This window comes from Hippocampus zosterae, chromosome 6 (genome assembly GCF_025434085.1).
Source record: "Hippocampus zosterae strain Florida chromosome 6, ASM2543408v3, whole genome shotgun sequence".
NCBI lineage: Eukaryota > Metazoa > Chordata > Actinopteri > Syngnathiformes > Syngnathidae > Hippocampus > Hippocampus zosterae.
In genome coordinates, this window is record NC_067456.1 from 16,653,008 (window position 1) to 16,675,471 (window position 22,464).

The 22,464-nt window shown below is 42.0% G+C and overlaps 2 protein-coding genes across 6 annotated transcripts in view; one reads left to right on the forward strand and one right to left on the reverse strand.

Moving 5' to 3' along the window:
- The window catches only part of trpm6 (transient receptor potential cation channel, subfamily M, member 6), a 25,001-nt gene extending 13,951 nt beyond the window's left edge, over positions 1 to 11,050 (forward strand). Inside the window, exons 17-39 of one of the 4 annotated variants that reach the window (XM_052068665.1) lie at positions 44 to 196; positions 268 to 423; positions 586 to 714; positions 820 to 1,071; positions 1,162 to 1,336; positions 2,910 to 3,024; positions 3,114 to 3,310; positions 3,434 to 3,566; positions 3,859 to 4,264; positions 4,400 to 5,063; positions 5,247 to 5,341; positions 5,471 to 5,573; positions 5,752 to 5,795; positions 5,895 to 5,959; positions 6,046 to 6,071; positions 6,152 to 6,199; positions 6,406 to 6,471; positions 6,608 to 6,906; positions 7,132 to 7,214; positions 7,281 to 7,486; positions 8,911 to 8,962; positions 9,070 to 9,182; positions 9,849 to 11,050. In XM_052068665.1, the coding sequence (XP_051924625.1) occupies positions 44 to 196; positions 268 to 423; positions 586 to 714; positions 820 to 1,071; positions 1,162 to 1,336; positions 2,910 to 3,024; positions 3,114 to 3,310; positions 3,434 to 3,566; positions 3,859 to 4,264; positions 4,400 to 5,063; positions 5,247 to 5,341; positions 5,471 to 5,573; positions 5,752 to 5,795; positions 5,895 to 5,959; positions 6,046 to 6,071; positions 6,152 to 6,199; positions 6,406 to 6,471; positions 6,608 to 6,906; positions 7,132 to 7,214; positions 7,281 to 7,486; positions 8,911 to 8,962; positions 9,070 to 9,182; positions 9,849 to 9,952 (3,684 nt within the window). In that variant the 3' untranslated portion in view covers positions 9,953 to 11,050. Of the gene's footprint in view, positions 1 to 43; positions 197 to 267; positions 424 to 585; positions 715 to 819; positions 1,072 to 1,161; positions 1,408 to 2,909; positions 3,025 to 3,113; positions 3,311 to 3,433; positions 3,567 to 3,858; positions 4,265 to 4,399; positions 5,064 to 5,246; positions 5,342 to 5,470; positions 5,574 to 5,751; positions 5,796 to 5,894; positions 5,982 to 6,045; positions 6,072 to 6,151; positions 6,200 to 6,405; positions 6,474 to 6,607; positions 6,907 to 7,131; positions 7,215 to 7,280; positions 7,487 to 8,910; positions 8,963 to 9,069; positions 9,183 to 9,848 lie in introns of those variants that run through there. The other 3 variants (XR_007962815.1, XM_052068666.1, XM_052068667.1) reach the window with 3 other exon arrangements.
- The window catches only part of rorb (RAR-related orphan receptor B), a 24,302-nt gene continuing 12,706 nt past the window's right edge, over positions 10,869 to 22,464 (reverse strand). The window contains exons 1-10 of one of the 2 annotated variants that reach the window (XM_052068668.1): positions 21,097 to 21,226; positions 20,375 to 20,460; positions 20,125 to 20,266; positions 19,150 to 19,581; positions 18,732 to 18,853; positions 18,319 to 18,451; positions 18,128 to 18,235; positions 17,828 to 17,938; positions 15,756 to 15,868; positions 10,869 to 14,758 (exon numbers count right to left, since the gene is read on the reverse strand). In XM_052068668.1, the coding sequence (XP_051924628.1) occupies positions 14,594 to 14,758; positions 15,756 to 15,868; positions 17,828 to 17,938; positions 18,128 to 18,235; positions 18,319 to 18,451; positions 18,732 to 18,853; positions 19,150 to 19,581; positions 20,125 to 20,266; positions 20,375 to 20,460; positions 21,097 to 21,211 (1,527 nt within the window). In that variant the 5' untranslated portion in view covers positions 21,212 to 21,226 and the 3' untranslated portion in view covers positions 10,869 to 14,593. Of the gene's footprint in view, positions 14,759 to 15,755; positions 15,869 to 17,827; positions 17,939 to 18,127; positions 18,236 to 18,318; positions 18,452 to 18,731; positions 18,854 to 19,149; positions 19,582 to 20,124; positions 20,267 to 20,374; positions 20,461 to 21,096; positions 21,227 to 22,464 lie in introns of those variants that run through there. The other variant, XM_052068669.1, reaches the window with a different exon arrangement.

Genomic DNA, 22,464 nt, shown 5'->3' on the forward strand with positions numbered 1-22,464 from the left:
TTATGCTCATGCATATGCTTTAGACTTACTTGCTTTCTTTCAGATCATTTTGAGCCTTCTCCTGCCTCCTGCCATTCTGCTTTTGGAATTCAAAAGTAAAGCTGAAATGTGTCATGTTCCCCAGTCTCATGAGGCAATTCTGTTTGGACGTGACACTCTTAAGACAGGAGTAAGGCATGATAAAACCGATCACATGGTACATGCAGCATGCATAAACTTCCACAGAATCCCTCAATCGCCATACCGTTTTGAAATTCCCACTCACAGGCTAACCAGGATGCAGAGCATGGGCTGCCATCCCAGGGCCGATCTCGTGTTTCAGGGTCTGAAGATCTTTTTCCAATCACTTTGTGTACTGTGTCCTGGATCACAAGACTTTATGAATTCTACACAGCTCCTGTTGTTAAATTCTGGTTCCATACAGTAGGTGACACGCAAGTTGTCAGGAATAGTCACATTTGAATATCAATTGCATTATTTTCTGAGACAGTAATTAATCCATTTTATGCCCTCCTTGATGTATTCTTCAATACCGGTACTCTTTCAATGGAAACAATTTGTATTTGCTGTGCCTGTCCACTGTAGATGTCATACCTTGCCTTCCTGATGTTATTCTCCTACACCATCTTAGTGAAGATGGACGATCAACCAGGTGTTCAGGAGTGGTTGGTCATCTTATATATATTGACCACAGCAGTGGAGAAAACCAGAGAAGTAAGAAGCAGTGGGACTTGGGATGTACTGAAGTGGAAAATAAGAATTTCGTGATAAAGTACTTTGACCAAGAGTGATGAATCATTTATGGAAACCTCTTATCAGGTGTTAATGTCAGAACCAAGGAAACTGAGTCACAAACTGAAGATTTGGTTCTCAGAGTACTGGAATGTATCTGACTTCATTGCCATCGTCATCTTCCTGTTTGCTCTGGTGATGCGTTGGCATGCCGACCCATACCGGACCGTCGGACGGATCGCCTACTGTCTGGACATTATATTTTGGTTCGTCAGGGTGATGGATCTTCTGGCTGTCAATCAGCATGCCGGTCCCTACCTCACAATGATTACCAAAATGGTATGTGGCTAATGTGCAGCACTACTATTGTACTTTTAAAAAATATACTGTCAATCATTATTTGTCTGGTTTCTCCGTGTTTTCAACCAGACCTCGAACATGTTCTTTATCGTGGTGATGATGGCAATTGTACTGCTCAGTTTTGGGGTATCGAGGAAGGCCATCCTGTCACCAGATGAAGACCCATCGTGGAGTTTAGCTCGTGACGTGGTGTTCCAGCCATACTGGATGATCTATGGAGAGGTCTACGCATCAGAAATAGATCGTCAGTGGTTCAGTAGTAGTCATTAATATTTGTCAACTGTTGGCCTCTGAAGCCCTTTGAGACTCTGAGAAGTAAATACTGAAGTCGCCAATGATACATTTAAAAGAAAAGTAAAAGGATATTGTGCATGCCATATCCTTAGGAAACATGTCAAAAAAAGAATAATGTAATAAGAATAATTAGAGAATGCTTTGTTTTTTTCGGATTCGGGGGGCCTTATTTTCATCCTGAGCTCAAGTCGCGCAAAGCTCAGTCTAACTGTGGAGTGGAGTTCTCTTCCTTTTGGTATTAAGCTCGACTATTATTGGGCGTAATCGGGGGTGGGGGGTGGGGGGGCACCTTTGGATGGCCTTGTGGGATGGAAGTAGTGTTTTCCCAGCCAATCCGAATGGAGTCCCTCATTTGCATCAAAATAATGGCGGTCCGGGCACAATATGCCCGACTACACCGTGCTTGACATTGTGGGGATAGAAATAGACTCCCTCGGGTTTGTGCATGACATTGGCAGATAAACTGCAAGACCTCAATTTGTAAATGATGTAGTTGGCTGTGCATGTGATGTGGACAATGGGAGACCAGCAAGCACCCCCAGTCGTGCGTTTGAGTGTGAACCCCTCCGCCTCATAATGACAGGGATGCTGTTGAGATATTTTGAAGATGATAATAATCCATTTAGTGATTTGAGTTCTACAATGATGCAGAGAGATTATCCCAAGCTGCTGTCATATTTATAAATTAAATACCGTCCACCATGCAAGTCTGCTGGGTGCCAAATTTGTCTGCCTGTGCATCAATCACGTACACTAAAATCGCGTTAGATGCCTGCGTTGCAAAATAGAGACCCTGTCAGCCAGCCTAAAATTTTGTCTACTTTTTGAAATGCTAAACTAGGGTCTTGCGCCGCAAAAAACGAGGATGCGCCCATTTTTATGCCAAGCGCAGACTTCTTTCTGTTACCATATTATCAGATGAGTCGGGGGCAAGTCAACTCTGTGCACCGGAACACCCAGAGAAGCGTCCCATAAACGACTAGACTTGCACAAAAAATGTCTGTAACTCCTTGTTGTGGTGCGTGCCAAATTCCAGTACTTCATTGGCATGATTGCCGCTTCTTCTTTGGCTTCCATTTCTTCTGCTACTTTCATTTGGCTGTTTGCAAATAGGTTTGGTGCGTTACCGGCACCTTCTTTAGCATGCTATAAAGAAAGTGGCCACCGGCGGTATCCATGACAACTACTACTTCTATATCTTCTTTGTTTTCTTCTTCTATTGCTTTTTCTTCTTTCTTTTGGTTAGTGGGTACTTTTGGTGCATTATCGTCACGTTTTGGCCAATGGCCATTGTTGCACCAAAAGTATTCTCCAACTGCCCAAAACACTAAACATTGTTGCAGAACGGGGATTTTGAGTGCATGTCCGAGCTCTAGTTTTAATAAGTCACAATACCAGAAAAAAGAGTAAAAATATGGTACCATGTATTCAAATATTTATGTCTTTTTACATTTTATAATGTACTCAAATTTGTATAGTACTGTATGTTGGGCTGAATGGAATGTGTTTATTTGTTTTAACAGCTTGTGATGATGGTCATCCATGTGCTCCTGCTTCCTTTCTCACGGCATTCCTTCAAGCCGTCTACATGTTTTTTCAGTACATCATCATGGTCAACATTCTCATTGCATTTTTTAAGTGAGTACCTCGGCAAAATGTATGTCCAGCTTCAAGTTTGAGTGTCGGGGGAGACAATTTTTAACCTGTGGTTGGTCTTTCATTGTCAGCAATATTTACTTTGATATGGCATCAACATCCAATAAATTGTGGAAGTACAACCGCTACCGATACATAATGACCTATCTGGACAGACCTTGGCTGCCTCCACCCCTAATTCTCCTCAGTCACGTGAGTTTTGCTTTGCGAGCCATTTACAAGCGACTTAATGGAAATGCTGAGGGAGATGAAAGAAGCTCTGGACTTAGTGAGTACTAGTTTTGCTCGAAATAACTGTAATTAGTGACTTTTTTGATGTAGTTCAATTTTTGGTGGATTATGAAGTGTGTACCACTTCAGTGTGTATTCTGGTCGAACGTTGTTTTGCCAGAGCTCTATTTAGCCCGTGATGACCGCAAAAAACTCCACGAATTTGAGGAGAAATGTGTACAGGCGTACCTCTATGAGAAGAATCAAGATCTCTACAGCAGTCAGATGAACAGAATCGGAGTCACAGCTGACAGGTTGTATAGCTCTTACTGTATTTTTTTTAACCCAAATATATCATCGTTTGCGCCATGTTTGATCTTGACAATTTGGGTAGTCATCACTGGTTCTAAATGCTTGCTTTTGGGCTCCAGTGTGAAACTCAAGGCCTGTGAAAGCTTGCTATGAATTTCCCTGGACTTATTTAGAATAGCCATTGAAATGATCATAGCTGTAATAAATTTTAACACTGTATTTATAAAAAAAAAAAAAATGCACTGTACATGTAACAGTGCAAGAATTGTATTTTTACATTATGTGTTCAAATAGAGCAGAAGAAATGTGCACGATGGTGGGTGAAGTCTCAGAGAAGGTCAACATCATTCAGGACAGTCTTACTAAGCTGGACTCTCAGCTGGGTGAACTCCAGGACTTGTCAGCGCTGGCTGTGGACACACTGACCCTGCTCTCTGCCTCTGACAATCTGCATCAAGAGGAGGCTCGCCTGGCTCAGTCCCGACTGATCCAAACATCCCAACATGCCCTCCCACACAGCTGGACTCTGCACCGAAGCGGTGTGGCTAATATGAGACGACTGACGTGCAAGCGTTTTAGAAGTACTCCACCTTCGTTGGTCAAAGGCTACATTCTTCGACATGCGCCACAGGAGTCCCACCTGGGAATCAGAGGGAGCAGAGGAGAGCGAGAAGGACAGATGGAAGAGGGAGAAAATGAGGTATGTTGCAATCTTTTGCGGCACCAAAGAAATTTTTTTCTTTCATACCAGACAGTAAATCTAAAAGTGATATGTAGTATGTTGAATTGTGTTTGTATTTTTATTTTTATTTTTTTTCTTACTTACGAAACACAGTTGCCTGATGCTCACCATGCGAGTGAGTTGTGTGCGGGTGTCTCTCGGGATGCATCGCCCTCAACAGTTCTGCACCTTCATGGAGTGGGAAGCCATCTTAGTGGTTTCAGTGATCAGACACCGTATGAGTCACGTGGACCATCTCGCTGTGGGTCTCCTCTTTTTTTCGATTTTGCTGACAGAGGACTGGATACACCACATAAACCCTGGAGCTGTGATGCGCACCTGTACCCAAATTGTGAGGAAATTGATATGGAAGAGGAGGAAGAACAAGGCAGCGGTGATGAAAAAAAAGAACAGAAAGAGCCAATGCACGAAGATCTCTCCGATTTAGAAGAATCCAAATCTACAAGCAATGTTCTTCTTTCTGACCCTGGAAACATCTCTCAGGATTTCAAAAATGGTACCTTGCGCCAGGATGTAAGCCAACTGAATTCCCAGAACAGAACTTTTGTCAAATCTCCAGGGTCGGCCTATCTGTCGAGAGACCGCCCTTATGGCTACTGCCGGTCTTTATCAACCAGTGTGGAGGATATGACTTTCTTTGGGGCATTACCGATTTCAAGGGGTGCATCATTTCCTTACCTTAACGAAACACCGAACAAGCAAGATGGTAAAAGAAGTTTCAGAGATGACACATCATTAAAATGGAGCAGAACCAGAGGTATGATTGTCATTGACAATATTGGAACTTTGAACTAATGGACCTGCATTTCACCAAGTAATTTTGAGAGAACATGAATATGCCTAACTCATGACATGTTGTTAGTTTTTTGAATGAACTTAAGGTTTTAAAACTCTCAGTTGAATTGTTTGGTCTCAGTGTTTCTTGTATTTGATTTTGCAGAGTTGTCCAAGTCATCTGACTTTACCCAAACCATGACCAGAAGAAGAACCCCAAAAAGGAAGACTGTTAAAATACAAGAGAGCAGCCCTGACAACGTAAGAGTTGGTTTAATTATTATACTGTAGGTTGTACTGTATGCCTTCTCGATGCACAGATTTTAAACAATTCCCATGTATAGAGAACAATTGCTGCATGTTGTCAATTTGTTTTGTTTCTTTAAATAGGGAACCATGGACACATTTTTGTCTGATGCTTGCTGGAACAGGTGGCGAAGGTTGAAAGGAGAACCTGCATGTTGGTCAGCTTCAACGAGCCTCAGTCAGCTTAGTAAGAACTGATTGGCTTTTCAAATGCAGCGCGTACATAATGTTAGCGTTGTGCCAGCAAGTGTTAAGCACGTTTTAGCCCATAATGGACAACAAGCAGGTTATGGGAGGGTACCAAAATGCATGTTATTTGCCATTTATTATTGTTTTATAATATTTTTGCCTTTTTAAAAAAAAAGATTTTGAGCCCTTGGATTTGCAGAAGCAAGTTTTCTCTCATCAGGTACTGTAAATCGTCACAATGTTACACTTATATTTCACAGAGGGTCTGTGTATATATTTGTGTGTGTATTTATGAATCATGTTTTATTGTGACATCCAGGATGTTTTGAGCCCGACTCATTCAGCATGGAACAGCTGGTCCAGATCAGTGAGCCGCAGATCTTCGTAAGTCTACCCTTTGTTTGTCGTCTTTTGGGTGGATTGTTGAATCAACGACAGATGATTATATATGTTTTTTATCCCTAATTCAGGTTGCAGAGTGGTTTCACTGCTGAAGGTATTTCTAAAATACATGCGTGCGTGTGTGCGCAAAAAGTAGTTGTACAGCATGAAATTACTGTCCTGTCCTTGTTTCAGGAAGTTCCTTATTCCAATCAACGGATATGTTGTATCCACATTATTCAGGTATTAATACAATTGACTTTGAATATATGTATGTGTGTATGTACTGTCTGTATTTATGAATAATAATAATAATGGAAACATTATTGTATGTGTTTGTGTGTGTGTGTTTTTAACGCATCCCATATTCTGCACCCATAATACAGCTGTTGTTATTATTGCATAGTCAAGTACTTACTACATTTGTGTGTTTGTGTGTATGTGAACAGCCATGGAAAGAAACAATCTGATGAGACTCGCTCAAACGATCCCATTTACTCCCGTTTCCATTCTAGGTACCCTTTTTCATGCACTTCTACATCAATTGATTTCTAGATGCCAAGTGTAATTCTCCATGATCAAACAGATACATTATGATACATGATCCTAAAATTGATTCACCATTCACTTTCGCACTCATGGTTGCTGGAGGTGGTGAGGAGGTGAGCCTTTACTCCCTGGAGGAAGTTCACTCAGAGGCTGACCCTGAATCCAGCACAGTGTCATCATGGTCTTCACGAGGCTTGTCTGCAATGCTTCAACCTCTCCCGAGTGAAGAGGGATCACTGGATGGGGGCCTGCGGCGGGGCCGCAGGGTGTTATGCACCTGGGCCGAACGGGATGTCCTCATACCTGGAATGGTGTATGTGGTTAAAGCCTTCAGACCAGAGGTTCTGTCTGCCTGGCAGAAATACTTTCACGGTAGCACAGCATTGCAGCTTTGTTTGAGGGTGAGTTCAAAAAGTCGGAAAGGTGTGAAATCGTTCAGATTTCCACTTGGAGGCAAATTTGGACATTTCCAGCTGATGTCATGAACAAGTGGTCTGTGGTCTTTTGAAAGTGGCCGTAGAACTACTGATGCTGTGTGTCAAGTTGTTTGACCTCTCCAAGCCTGCCTGACATTGTCATTTTTTAATGCATTGGGTTTTTTTTTTTGTGTTGTCGATATTTTATAGGAGATTCAACAGCAGAGGGCAGCACAAAGGATGATGCAAGTTTTCAACCAGATCAAACCCGCTAGCATTAAACATTCACCAAAGTATGTCCATTTGTGTGATTTCACTTGCAATTTTACATACCGACATTTGTCATGTCACCATGCCAGATTTCTGGACGTATCATTGGTCCTTTGGCATTCGAATGGCCAGTGGCTGACCATTGAAAGGAACATGTCTGGTAACTTCCAAAAGTACAACAACAACACAGGAGAGGAGATCACACCTTCCTCTTCACTGGAAGAGCTGCTCCTGGCCTTCTCACACTGGACCTATGAGTACTCATGCACAGAACTGCTGGTGCTTGATGTACAAGGTGGGTCTCACTAACCTGTACGTGTTTGTCACATATACTGCAATTTCTAGCTGAATGCACTATATATGCACTACCTTTATAGGTTCATTTAATGTGAGCTCCTCTAGTTGTATTATTTTGTTAATATGTTATTATGACTTCAAGATGGCGCCGCGAGAGTGGCTGTCTTTACAGCAGCTTCTCTACTTTTTGTTCTTCTACTTTCTTCCTTTCATAACTTTGCTGCTGTAAATTGGGAATCTCTACATTGTGAGATGAATAAAGGTTTCTTCTTCTTCTTCTTAAACATTTGAATGCGCATTGTAGCAGCAACTTACTGTTTTTTTGTGACTACGTGATCAGGGCGTGAAGGGTCCCGACTCATGCCTTTCTTTAACGGGCCTTTCCATTTAGCAGCGGCGACAACAAAGTATAAAGCCGTCGTAGTTGATCAAAAAAAGCATTCGCTTTAATTTCTTCTTGAGCACAAATTAAGACCAAAAAAAGACAACTATAACTTGGTAGTGTAACTACACTAACCCACTAACAGGATACTACATTCCACTTTGCACGAACACATTGCACGTGGCTGCACCGTCAGAAAAGTTGTTGCTCCATGCCCGACTGTCTTCCCAGTGATGCTTACGTCAACACCATCCACGGCCACTACTCTAACTTTTTAACAGGCTAAAGGCTAGACAACTAATGGAGCCCAGATACCTTATTATTCTTAATACATTTGCTGCAAGTAAAATTGCAAAAAATTAAACATCAAATACAAGCCAAACAGCTTGCACCTGGCCAAATCAAATGATTCAAAGGTGAACAAATTGCTGAATATATTATTTAACCAAATTTTCCTGATGGCTCTAACACGCATGTCCAGTTGTTGAATGTGTCCGTGCTTTTTACGCAATTTGCTCTTCTCTCCAACAAAGAACTGATGGAAATTTCATCTAAATATCAAGTCAATTGACTGGTTCCTCTTCATCATCTTCTTTATGTTTTGACATCGTGAGACCACAATGCCACCGAAAGGTTGAGCAATTCTTTTTTATTCTGAGAATAACTAGAATTAGCATTCTTGCTATTCTCAGGCTTCTAACAGGATGCTGTCAGAAGAAACTGGCCACTCATCTTAAAATGTCATCACAAGGTTGTAGCAGTGATACAGCGAGACTAGAAGAGTTACAGAAAGTTACATTGACATCCTTGGAAATGCATTGGTGGATACACGGATCAAACACCTGTTGTGAATATTGTTCAGCTGCTTGAGAACAGCAAGTGCTGCAAAAAAGATTGAAGAGGTGGACATGTGCATCGGAATGTTTAGAGAAGGTCAAATTTAGTTGAACTTGGTGCATTTAGATTCACCTGGAAATGTCACCCAAAAGCCTCTAGCGCTAACCTTTTGTGAATTTAAATTGTATATTGCGTTATGACAGGAGTAGGAGAGGAGCTGACCGACCCAACAGTCATTATGGCAGAAATGCACAGGTATGACTCCAACTTCAACGTGAGAATTTAGCTGTTGAGGTTGCCTCAAACAAGTGTTAGATAAAACATATTTGTCATTTTTGATGCTGTCTCTGTTCCTTGCACAGTAGCGGCAGGCGTGAGATGCTGTTTGGCCCCGACAACCTTGGAGATTCTGCCATCAACGCGTTTCTGCAAAAGCACTCATGCGGTGCTTGCTGCCACGCGTTGGGCCTCTCAGGTTCGAAATGCAGCGATTGGATTTTCAATCAGACAAGGAGACAACCTGCGATAAAATATGGGTTGCATGTATTAATGCACCGTGCCACCTCAACGTTGTCACTCAGGAGGGCAAAGTTGGCTCTGAGATAAATCCCTGACAACTTCAAATGAAGACAACACATATCAAGAGCCAGCTAATTAAGCCGCGAGCGTTCGTTTATTTCTATAACAACAGCGGTGTTCGAGGCGGGGTGGCTGGGGGGCGGTGGGTTCTGCTTTGTGCGTTTGCGCCGCACAGCCTTTGATTACGTATTAATCATGTCTTTGTGCTGGCAATGTGCTGCTGAGACATTAGCTTTGATTAGCTATTAATTAATGTCTCTGGGTAGACACGAGACCAGCATCGAGAGGATAACTTGCTCGGAAAAGGAACTGTGCTCAAAAACAAACAAGTGCAACAAACAAACACACAAACATACAGTCACAGTTGTTTTGATATTTCAAAGGTACGTTGTGTTTCCTCTTCCTCCTCTTATGTCCTCTCCAAGATTTCTATAACAAATCAAACCAAATTATTCATGATGGAAGCATGGACTTCCTCAAAGCCCTGTCAGTATGCTCTTTCTTGTGCTAATGACGATGATATGGGAGCGACATGTCGCTTACTGATGTATCTCTTGTTCAGCTTTAAGAAGGCATCTGGACACATGCAAGAAAAGCAGTGAGGCACAGCCTGCGCCAGGGGAAACGGAACAAGAGGATGAGAGGGGAAAAAAACGTCTCGGCTAAAAGCATCACGCTACCTGTGGCCTGTGAAGTAGGACTAAAAGGACACGCTTACATTGCAGCTCATGCACAGACAACTCTGAACTCATGCTGTCCTCTGAGAAAATATTGACTGACTCCTGCATCAGGCCATACATACGCACTCTGTCATACAGCAGAGAAAACGAGTTGAATTTGTGACCGAAACACACTCGGATCCATTTCAAGTATCGTATGCGTCATGTATATGCTCATACATTATTTTTGTTCATACTGTAAAAAAAAACAAATTATAAGCAGGTGGAAGAATCTATCTGCGCTGCTTTTGTAACACGCTCGTTCAATTATGTCACCAGACATGAGCAGTTATGCAAGTGCTTTGTTCAAATACATACTCGTTTTGTACAGAAAGGCAAAAAAATGAGGCCGAGTTTCACCCATAAAATTTATTGAATTTTTTTTTTCTTCCCACAACAAAATGTCTACAAAAGCGATAAAATATAGAATTTAACAAAAATCACTTGAAACCTTCACATTATATGTACACATATCAAAGGAGGACTCGGTAAAGGGCCCTGCATAGCTCTGAACTTCAGCCCATTCTAATCCGTAATGTGGGTGTCTGCGGCGCAAATAAATGCAAATTTATACATGCATACACACGCGCGCATAAGATCATTGTAATGTGAAAAAGAAACTGTTTGCACAGAGGAGCTCATCGTGGATTGATAGTCAGAGCTCAGAGTCCTGCAGAGTCCTATATGTCCAAATAAAGAAAGCATAGCATGTAAAAACTGTTTGCCAGTGTAATCAAATGCACATTTTCCTTGAGTTTCCCGATTGGTTTTTCAAGTAAACTCAACACAGTAAAGCATCTACAGCCCACTTCCAATCATTCCTCTTCTCACTAGCTATGGCACTTTGAAAACAAAAGAAACAATTTCCTTTTTTTAATGTAATTTTGGGGGGAATGTTTGTTTTGTTAGTCCTGTGTAAAAGAGGTTCTGTAACCCCAAATATCTTTTTTATAGGTACCGGTTACAGATTGCTACATTAGATTTTATTTGCTCTTGCTTGCACCCAAAGACATTCTAAAAAATAAATTAACAAATTTCAACACTATTTGAATTGCACGCATATAATGCATCGAGAAAGCTTACAAAGCATCGCTACACAAAACATTGTCTCAGTCTCACTGTATCTCTGTCCCTCCCACACACACGCGCACACACACACACACGCACACACATACTGGTTCTTTTCAAGAAAGGTAGGATGGTTTTATGGGTGTAGTGTGTTGGACAAAATCTAGGGAATGTATTTCAAAAACAAGCGTATGAAAATGTCGGTGCGGTTTGTCAGAGCCATCCTGTGGAATAGTTTTATTGTGCGCTTTCAAATGTATTTGTCTGTGTTGATGGAGCAGTAAAGGCGAATTGAGTTCAGTCTCTCACACCGAACAAACGACTCCATAACATTCAGAAAGGTTGACCTTATCCCACAGCATGGGTATAAGAGTCTCTGATCCGGTTCAATAAGGCCAGTACAGAATGGGCCGTTCACTGACTGGTGATAGCAACTCACACATTCATAAGTTCTAGGAAAGACAAAAAAAAAAAGTGTTTTCACCCAGTTTGATCGCTTAAATTCCTTGCGTATAAATAATAATATTTTATTCAGAATTGTTGGAAAATCACTTAGTGACGACTTAATTCTGGATCCTGTTTTAAACCCGCTCTGCCAATAATCCCGCCCAGAACTCCGCAATATCATGAGAAAACACAAATATTCCCCAAAGTGTTTCATTGCAATGAAACGTCATGCAAATAGAACAGAACAACAATAGGCTCATAGTAATAGAGAATAGTAGACATAATAATAACAATAATAATAGTAAATAGTAATAAAATAAAAAATAATCTTACAATGCAAACATGACAGTAGTAAATGCCTCCACTTCTTATTGCTACAGTGTCCTACTTACAGTGTTTATGTGACCACTCGTTCTTGCCCGCACATCCTCTCGCAACCTCATCCCACCTCTCAGATTCACAGTCTTACAAGGGAAAATAAAAACATCTCACTCAAAAACGTCAGAGTTGGAATTCACTGTCCAGCGTTGTCGTGATGTTGCACGATTCACAGTTTGCGAGTGAATTTCCCCACGGGAGCCCAGAAGCAGCAAAATAAGCAGTAAACATAAGTGTACGCAACGTGATGTCAAGAGCACACTGATATGGAGCAAATACTGTAGATCTCTCCTTGTGCTACACGCCACAATGCTTATCGTATAATCTGGGCAGTAACAAGATTTGGACAGTGAATTCATGCCCTGTACACACAGACACACCCTAATCAAAGCCTTGTCTGGGCAGATTCCATTGTTAGCATATGCTGCTTTTTAATCGCAAAAAGTACATCTATTATAATTAAAAATTTGTTGTTGTTGTTGTAAATTTGCAAAAATATCGAACCCTCTTTTAATGCAAAAGTCAGAAAAGAGCTGTTCCCTGAGAGATGCTACGTAGTGCATCAAGCCTCAATGAGCAAGTGATTGTCTTACAGAGTCACCGCCGGGCTGGGGGCTGAGAGGTTGAATGAACCCATGTTTCAATTGAGCTAATTTAACAAGGAACAATGTCCGTGCGTATGATACGCATAACATTTGGCCACTGTGTAAGGACCATTGGTCTTCAGTTACCAGAAAATAACCACTTTTTGTGCACATGCAGCATCATTGCTGGACATGTCCAGCAGTGGATTAAACTGCAGATCTTTTTCAAATTGGCGCCAATATTATCTGTGTGTGTGTGTGTGTGTGTGTGTGTGGGTGTGTGTGGGTGTGTGTGTGTCCACATTTTAAGATGAAAAGAATCAATTTTTTGTTGTCTCGTTTGAGATTGTCAGACCTGACAGTTTACAAAAATAATGCATACGGAGCATCTAGTGGCCAAAAACAGGACTGCACAAAATTTTCAAGACAAGTCTGGAGCGTTGTCATGTAAGTGTCCTCCTCCCTCAAAAGGTTAAACCTTGAGCTCACGTAGCTTTTTGTTACTCAGTGGCCAAATTGCAATTACAAAATAAGTCAACATTAAGGCAATTGAAAACAAAAGAGACAAATTGCAAGTGCCAATAAATATGTAACTGCGAACAAAAAGCAAACAAGGTGATTGTCTATCACATTTTCTGTGTCTATTTCAATTGGAGAAGTGATCATTGGTATTTAGGATGATTCTTGTTCACGTCAGGCAACCGGTGCTCTGCGTGTATCCTAACCACAGCCCATCTCACTTCTTGCGAAAAACACTGAAAACAGCCTGTGATGGAATTCAGTACCTTCCAATATAGTGCATATTAGTTGGAAATTGCTACCCTGTTCAAAACAACAAAAAATGGCAAAGAAGATCGATGAGATTAAAAAAAGAAAAGGCAGTGTAAAAGTTATTGCTCATTGGATTCTTTCATATTCATAGCCCGGAGTGGTCCAGGATGTTCAGGGACTTGATTGTGCAAATAGTGACGGGAGGGATGAGGGGATACGGCAATAATTCAGGTCTTTGAAGATTCGAACGTTACCTTCAATTAAGATTGCGTTTCTTTTCTCATCTTTCTCTCCAGAGGTGAAAATCCTCACCACCCTGAAGTGAAGGCCCTTTCACACAAGGAATGTATGAAAGGGGCACAGCTTGATTAAGAAATGACCTTTCTTGATTGTTTGTTTCTCGATGATTGTTCAAAAGCAATCCAGCTTTTTGGGATTTAGTTATTGCAGCAACAATATAGAACAGTACTGTATACTTTATCACCTTGAAAAGTATCTAGTCTTTTGTTAATTCATCTTATGTTCTTCATTACATCTCTACACGTTTGCATCAGAAAGATGCTATTCCTTCTATACATATGAACAACATCCAGACAAGGCTCCTATATAGATAGATGTATGTATATATATGTATATGTATATAAACAAATGAAAATTGGCTCCCAGTTTTACCCAATATTCCTTTACAAGTCTTAACTTTACAAATTCTGTACACAAGAACGTATCAGTTAAAATGAAAACACTTAGACAAGGAATAATCAGCCACAGTGGACTGTTGTATCTTTAAATTAAGACTAACTTATTTCAACAGAAGTAATACTGGAATCCGCTCTGTACTAGGAGAATATCTACAATAGCTTCTCTAATTCCGCAGTTCCCTCCCCCATTCGGCATTTTAAAACTATTTCTTCATCTCAGAAAAAAAAAGAACAACAACAAAAAGGTGTCTCTTTTTCAAATTCCAAAAAAATGTCAAGTACCCATATTTTAAGACTGGCAGCATAAATCGTTCCTAGATTTTAAAGTCTGTACATTTCTGGTCAGGAGACAAGAAGAAATAGCCCCCGCTAAGGTCGTGGCTTGGGCCACGTTTCATTTCTATATACATTCTTCAGACTGTATCGGTGAACCGGATGGGATAAGTGCTGGACATTCCTAGTATTGTTGGCGGTAACTGTAAGTTTCTGGCAGATGACCACTCACCTCCCCGGTCTCGAATGAAACAAGGGGAGCTGTGAAATATGACACAGACGTGGGGAGGTATTGCCAGCGTTGTCTCGTCAGACATAGTGGTCCTTATTCTCTTATTCCTCCACGGACATTGTTGCTTGCGCGGGCAGTCACTTGGGCATGGCCATGGCAGAGTTCGGGTCGGGATTGAAGAGTTCTTTATAGAGCGGCGGGAAGAGAACGTTGACTGTTTCCGGATGAAGCTGCTGGAAGGCTTGAAGCTCCTCCGTGTGGAGCGTACACAGAGCAGACAATGTTGGGATACGACTGATCAACTGACAAAGAAGAGGGGAAAGAAAAGAAAGATATTTGGGTAAATGCACGACAGCTGGGCATCTATTAGGAAGCGCACCCAAAGTGACTGACATCACACTGGCCGTTCCAATCCCATTAGACATAAAGGCAAGCATGCGTCACATTGACCTTTGCCTGAAACGCGACGACAACCGAAATAGACAAATGCACATTTTACATTGAGGAAAATGTTGAAATGTTGCAAACTGCACAAATGAATGCATCCATTACATGCAGTGAAAATTATTTCATTATGTATGTCATCTCCTACGACTCAATTCATTTTTGATTAGAAAATCCGAAACACAATACAACTGCAACAAATGAAAATAGTGCCAACGTGAAATGCCTCTTTCAGTTCTACCTCCATTTGTGTTAACACTAAATTTGACAGACTTTCAGATGTCTCCACGAAATATAAATACAAATAATACATATTAACTGGAGATCAAAAAGGAAAACAACTGTTCATACCCTCATTTTCCCCAAGGTTAACTGCCAGACACAGTCGTGAGATACATCTGTGCACTGTATTGTACATATTGGTGGATTATTGTCACCTTCCCGTGGTAGATGCATAAATCAGAACAATCTGCATGATTTTTTTCATCTTGGGGGGAGAGGGGGGGCTGTGGGAGCAACTGATGCTCTGATGAATTTATGTTCACGGAGAGGAGGAGAAAGACCCAGACAATGTGACAAAAGTAACCAAATCCTGTGAAACTGCCACAGCCGTGAAAGTCTCACACACAAGCCCACCACTGAGAGAGGTCAATTGTGTTAATAAATGCATTGAGCATTGTTAGACATTAAAAATCTTCATACTGGCTAATATGTAACTGTATCAGCTTCCTTGTATTCTGTCTGAATTTCACTTGATTCATTTGATCATTATTCTCTCCGTCATACCTGTTCAGATGATCAGCTGCTGCTTTATTGTGCTACAGTATGATCTTTGTGACTGACGGCTTAGCCTACCTTAGCCAAGGCGTCTTCGTCCATGTGGTTCTTCTGCATAATGTGCTGCAAAGTAAAGTAGATCTTCTCCTGGAGTTTCTGGACTTTGCGGGGCTCCATCAACCACGGACGATCTGTAAAGGACATTGAGAGACAAGGCGGTTGTTTATTTTACATGCGTAACTCGTTTCATGACGTTAGGATAAGGTATCCAGACTAATTCCAATATATATTGATAAAGATGAAGTCCATATGTTGTCGGTCAACAGTATTGTTTTTGTATTTTAAGTCTCGAGGCCCTCCGAGAGCCTGTAAAGTGACTTCAGTGACATGTTTCTAAATACAGTACCTAAAATATGCTTGGAGATGAGAGCTGAAAATCTGCAAAGACTGTGAACAATTTACTGCTAAGTTGTTGAGATGCGTTTGTTCGTTTAACCCCTCTTCGAACATATCAATTGTAGAGATTTTTGGTGCATGGCTAAAATGAAGCTCAAGCACCGCACTTGGGCCTTGTGGCATGAGTCAGCCATCCTCTCCACTGCCTTCATTCTTTCCACTTCAATTGCACTTTTCTTAGATAATGTCTTAAACCATTTCTTCCACAACAGCATGCGGTTAGCTAGCAAGCTATTCATCCATCCATTTCCGAACCGCTTTATCCTCACAAGGGTCACTGGAGGTTGCTGGAGCCTATCCCGGCCGTCTTTGGGCAGCCCTGAACTGGTTGTCAGCCAATCCCAGGGCACACAGAGACGAGCAACCATCCACGCTCACACTCACACCTAGGGACAATTTAGAGTGTTCAATCAGCCTCCCATGCATTTTTTTGGAATGTGGGAGGAAACCGGAGTACCCGGAGAAGACCCACGCAGGCCCGGCCAGAACATGCAAACTCCACACAGGGAGGCCGGAGCTGGAATTGAACCCTGCACCACTGCACTGTGAAGAAAAAAAAAGCCTCCTCCCTGAAGCGTTTTGTGTTAATTTGGACGGGTCGGATGCTGGTCTGCAAGGACGCAAGAGGGCTAGCTCGTAGTGGGCTTGCAACCCGGTGGTGTGGCGGTCCAATTCTCCACTGCGCCGCACATTGATCCACGCAAAAGAGACACTTAAGGGACAGTATATTAGGTTCGCTCATCCTTAAGTTCGCTAACCCACGAGCTTGCTCACTAAGGGGTAGACCGGGACGGTGTTCAAATACATCACCGCCCCACTTGGAGTTGTGTGGTTTGTGGATCCGCATAGTTAAGACAATTCAGGGAACGTTAATAGCTCGTTTCTTAAACACAGCGGTGCATGCTATTCAGCCTGTGGATTACACTGACACATACTGTATGAACAAACATTTGCGTGACTGGTGAAGGTCAAGCCGGGCATGTTTTCAGCACATTCAGAGGACAGGCTGAGAGGAGGTGTCTATTTTTCACAATTTTGGAGCCTCCTTTTATATACTTGGTGATTTATTTATTTTTTTCATTCAAATTTGTCAAGATATGCTCACCCTCTTGTGGGGTGTGAAATCTGTAAGACATTTCTAGTTTCACTTTACCCAGACTTTAATAGACTTCATGGCCTCTTCTGCTTGTGATCGTTTTCTTTATAAAGCAAGGACTATGTACCCCTTCTTTCTGCAACGCTGGATGAGGTCAAAAATGGCACCACTGAACCCATCATCACTGTCAAATTTGGTTTGATTGTCTTTATTTATAATATGTAAGTAAAGTAAGATTCAAATTAAAATGCAAATGGAAATGCACATTTATAAATAGGTCAAACAAGAAACAAAAAAAACAAAGAGAAATGAAAATGATGGCAAGGCAAAAACAGACGATGACTTGCTCGAAAAGGGTTGGGAAAAAATATTTTGTAAAGATCCCACTTATCCAATTATTCAGGACAGTATTCATTTAAAAACCCCAAATAAAATGAATATGACTCATTTTAGCCGTACATTTCTTTCCTGTTTTTCTCTCATCAATTATCCAATACTGTCTCAATATGTAGATGTAAATACTGTAATAACTTCATCTGAGTATTGACTTGTATAACAATTTCTACCGTGATTTCATAATTGGTGGGTGATCACTGACCTGTGGAAATTAGGACAGCTGCCGAGAAGAGAGCGATCTCCTCCTCCGTCAGCTGCAATGAGCACAAACTCTTGGCAAAGTCAAACACCGCGCTCACTAAGTCATCACAACCTTGAAAGCAAACACAAGGACGAGGACAGAGGAGAGGAATAAAGTCAGTACTCTTATCGTAGTCCTGAATGCTCAGAGGAACACCAGTGTTTTCCAGGAGAAATGCGCCATACATTTTCCTTCACTTGGCTCTCTCTGTCTGTCATTTATACGTGACCGAAATGTACAGCGAAGCGAATCACATCTTACCGAGAGCTTTGAACATCTGCATGCCTCCGTACTTCCCCTCAAAGAGCACAGTGTTGTTAAGAGGGTTGAAGGCCCTGCACATCCTCACCAGGACCACCTCTAAACAACCTGAGAGAGCCAGACAGAGATCATTGGAGCCCGAACGTTTCTTTGGTGCATGCCGAGTAAGAGGCCACGAGAAGTCGACTCACCTGATTTCAGCAAGAGGATCTGGTCATTTTGACACAATTCCATAAACCCTGAGATGCGCTTGGCGAACTCGACCACATACTGGATGGCATGTGTGATCTGAATGGCACACTGCTGCCACAACACGTCCCGAGGCTAAACCAGAGCACATCATTTACTCGGTTAGAGTTGCATATGTTTCCTGTGTGTTGATTTTATTCATGTCATTAGTCGTAATTGAAATCCGCCATTGTTCACGAAGAACCTGAATTACTGTTAGCGACGTCTCATTGAAGTGCACAATGTATGTCATATTTGCATGACATGGTAGTAAACAATCCTGTCAAGGGTGGTGCTAGGTGGGGACAACACAGGCTATCTAAAGTCTAAATTGTTGACATGAAATAAGAGAGATAGAGTCATAAAAACAATTCACCTTGCTCTGATACATTTTGACTTCCTCATAGGAATGTGTCTGCCAGGCCAACTGCTGTAGCTCCTCCGAGGTGTACTGACACGTCTCCAGATGAGACTTGATGATATTCTGAGCAATGCGGTCTGGAGGAGAGGTGTGAAGTCAATTTACTATCTGCTTAACACTCAATGCATTCATCCATCGATGGCTGTTGTGTGTGTAGACATGTTCTGTTTGTATGCGTGTATTATTAGTTCAGAGATTTTTATACTATCCAAGAGTAAAAGAGAGTCACCGATTTTGCTGCTTTGTCACCTGTACTACTCTTAGGATGCTCATTCTCATTCACATGTTGTTCTTATAGGTCTGGTTTGTGGCGATTTCACATCTAAATATGTTATGATGGATGGGTGTGATGGAGTGAAGACGTGATCTTTACCTAGTTCTCCCATGCTGACGTTGTTGTGTCCCAGTTGACTGTCCTGGTAGCCTCCGTAGCTGAACAGGTTGGGCACTGGTGTCAGGTCGTACACCGGCTCCTGTTTAATGTGCTTCATGCCTGACATATCCAAACCGGACTGGTCTGGAGATGGCTGGGTGGAGTCCATCCCATAGTAGCCCCCTGGAAGTCCAGCGCCATTACTGTGGCCACCCTTGGGCAGGTCAATGACATGCCCATTGGCATAAGTGCCCCCAATCTCATGGTTGAGGGTTGACAGTCCATTGGTTAGGCTAGATGAGTAAACACGTGCCAAAGCCTCCGCTTCCCCTGTCTGTTGCTGCCGCTGTTCCTGTAGTCGTGCCTGGTGCTTTTGGACCTCTGCATACAGACTGTCACGTTGTTTCTTGGACATACGGCCAAATTTAACAGCTAAGGAAAAAAGCAACAACAACAATGGGCAGAGACACACGCATGATTAAGAATTCAGAATGAGGAGTGTTCAAGGGTGCTAAACTCATTCTTGTCACGGGCCACTTTGGAGTTACGCCTTCCTTCAGAGGACAGTGAAACCAAATAAATGTTTAATCCTCACATCGTATTGTTACGTGCACACAAAAAAATTGATGGATTATTATTTTTGAAATCAGTCAACTATTCGTTTGTTTTTTTTGTTCAGTTATTGCTCAAGTAAGTGTAAATTTGTGTAAAATTTCCACTTTAATTATTACACATGACAATTTTGGGGCAGATTTTATTTAGGATCATGTAAGCAGATTTGCTTTTGTGGGCCATATAAAATGATGTGGCGGCCCAGATCTGGCCCCCAGGCCTTACGTTTGAGGCTCTAAAGCAGTTTTAGTCCAGCCTGATCGATGAATGAGTAATACCTTTGTCCATATTGTGTTTACTTATGTCTGCATTGTCCATTTCACGTACAAGATGCAAGGAAATTGTGGATGAAAAGGGCCTCACCATCTCTGGACATTCCTAGGGCTAGACACTTCTGAAGGCGGCAGTGTTGGCATCGGTTGCGGTTTGTTCTGTCGATGAGACAGTTCCTCTGGCGGGGGCAGGAGTAGGATGCGTTGTTCTGCTGACTCCTTCTGAAGAATCCCTGTTTGCACGTCGACACCACGCATGAATAATCACTCACAGGTATCCGAACAAAGCCGACAAACTGCTTTTGGATGTTGCGTTGGCTTCCGCTTCATTTCAGTCTTACCTTACAACCCTCACATGTGATGACTCCGTAGTGGATCCCTGATGATTTGTCTCCGCAAATTTTGCATGGTATTACTTCGATTTGGGCTGCAAGCAGAGAATGGTGTAAAAAATATATAGATATATACATTTTTAAATGGGAGTTGAAGTAAAGCACAGTGATCGGACTTCAATTGCACGCGTCTTAATTCTGTGACATGGTCTTGGTAAATATTTATAAGAATGTCACTAGAAGGGCACATGGGGGCATACAAAAGAAAATGCCTGTCAGCCATTTGGCCATAAGGCCCCAGTGGAGTGGCAGTGTGCATGTGAGTACTACAGTAGGTTATGTCTAAGAGTTATGAAAAGACCTTCACAAGGGCAGTGTGACATGTAGACCTTGTGTTTGGCTTTGCAGGAGTTTCTCTAATGACTGCGACATCGCGGACCGCATCCACTCTCCCAAGCACGCACTCAAACACCTTGGTGGCAAGGCAGCATTAATTGCGGGTCCCTTCTTTGTGTTCCACTGAAAGGAAACACCCCTGCGGGTTAGTAATGTTGCCCATAATGATAAAAGAGGTTACATCAGTGCTGACCACTATTCACTCACACAATCAAAATTTCCCCCACTTTTCAGCCTTTTCTTTATCATCCGTGCACTGAGTTATTGAACGACATTTTCCCCCCTTTTAAAATCTAAATGAACTGCATTTATTTTCCTTTGAAAATATTACTCACTGTGTATAGGCAGCTCCATGTACAGCCAAAACCAAAGACAGAGTATATCAGCAACAGAAGCTGTTTCCGTGTAACACACTGGCGCACCTGTTGCTTGTGTATTTTCGCCTGTCATCCATAGTCTATGGAAAGCGAAAGCTGCACTTCCAGTTAAGGGTTACGTACGAAGATGTATGCGGTGATAGGCAGGTCTGTCTGCTGAGATGGCACAGTCTCTAAAGAGATTATGCAGCCTATCTAATCCTAAATTATTTCCCAACAAGCTTAAACTCTGCTAAGACATCCATTCACCTGTAAACTCCATGCATTGCTCAGTTTGTCTTGAATTCGGCAGGTTTGGTTCGGTTGGCCAGATATTTATCGAGAGTTCAAAATCATTGTACTGTGTTTCTATTAACGTGCCTTTCATATGGTTTAACAATGCAACCCGCAAAAAATTGTAAACCTTCCGTTGTCAAAATGTTTAAGCACGCCCCATGTACTCATGATCTTGTTCTACACCACTGCGAAGCAAAATGAGTGTGATAAAAATAACATTTCTCTGACTGCGTTGAGCAAAATGGTGCCTTTTTGTCTGTTTTTAAATCAGCTCTTTTATTAGCCTCTACTGCATTGTTAAGGAGCACCAAAAGAAAAAGTCCACGAGTGAGTCAGTGCTCCATACGTATATTTATCCATACCTATATTTTTACAGCAGGTTCCATTTCATGTGCACTCACAAAAGAACTAGCTGTGTGTAGGAATGAGTGTTCAGTGTGTATAATTGGTTAATCCCATAATGGGCTCAATTTGAGACAGTTCTGTCTAATGCGACTGAGTGGTCATAGACAGGGACCGCTGGGGACACACTGGATACTTACTTGTCCAAACCCTCATATGCAGATAAAGGATTGCTTCATTTCTCACCAGTGTGGTGCACAACAACACTTTCCAGAATGATCATTGACTGGCTTTTGGATCCGCCAGGAAATCAAATTTTGCTCAGAATAGTCCAAAAGGATTTCATGTGTTTTGGAAAAGAGTCCCTCAAATGTACAAGTCAAGCAACGGCTCATAACAAGTGCAAAGCGACACCTTTGCACTTGTTAGTCTGTGGGTGAAGCACTGATGGAGGGCTGCACACTTTTTTTTACTAAATCAAGCACCACCCGTACTGTGAGTTGTGGTGCGGCTCAAGACCTGACCCATTTCCACCCGTTCCTGTCCAACTGGCTCTAAAATGGGTCAGAGCAGACAACACGTGCACGGGGAAGTCAACGACCACAGCCCGTAAGGCCTGTCAACGGGCGGGGTTGTGTCTGGCACCGTTACAGACTGGTTAGCAACAAATATAGTCTCATCCACGTTAAAAGCCTGCTGTTTCCAATC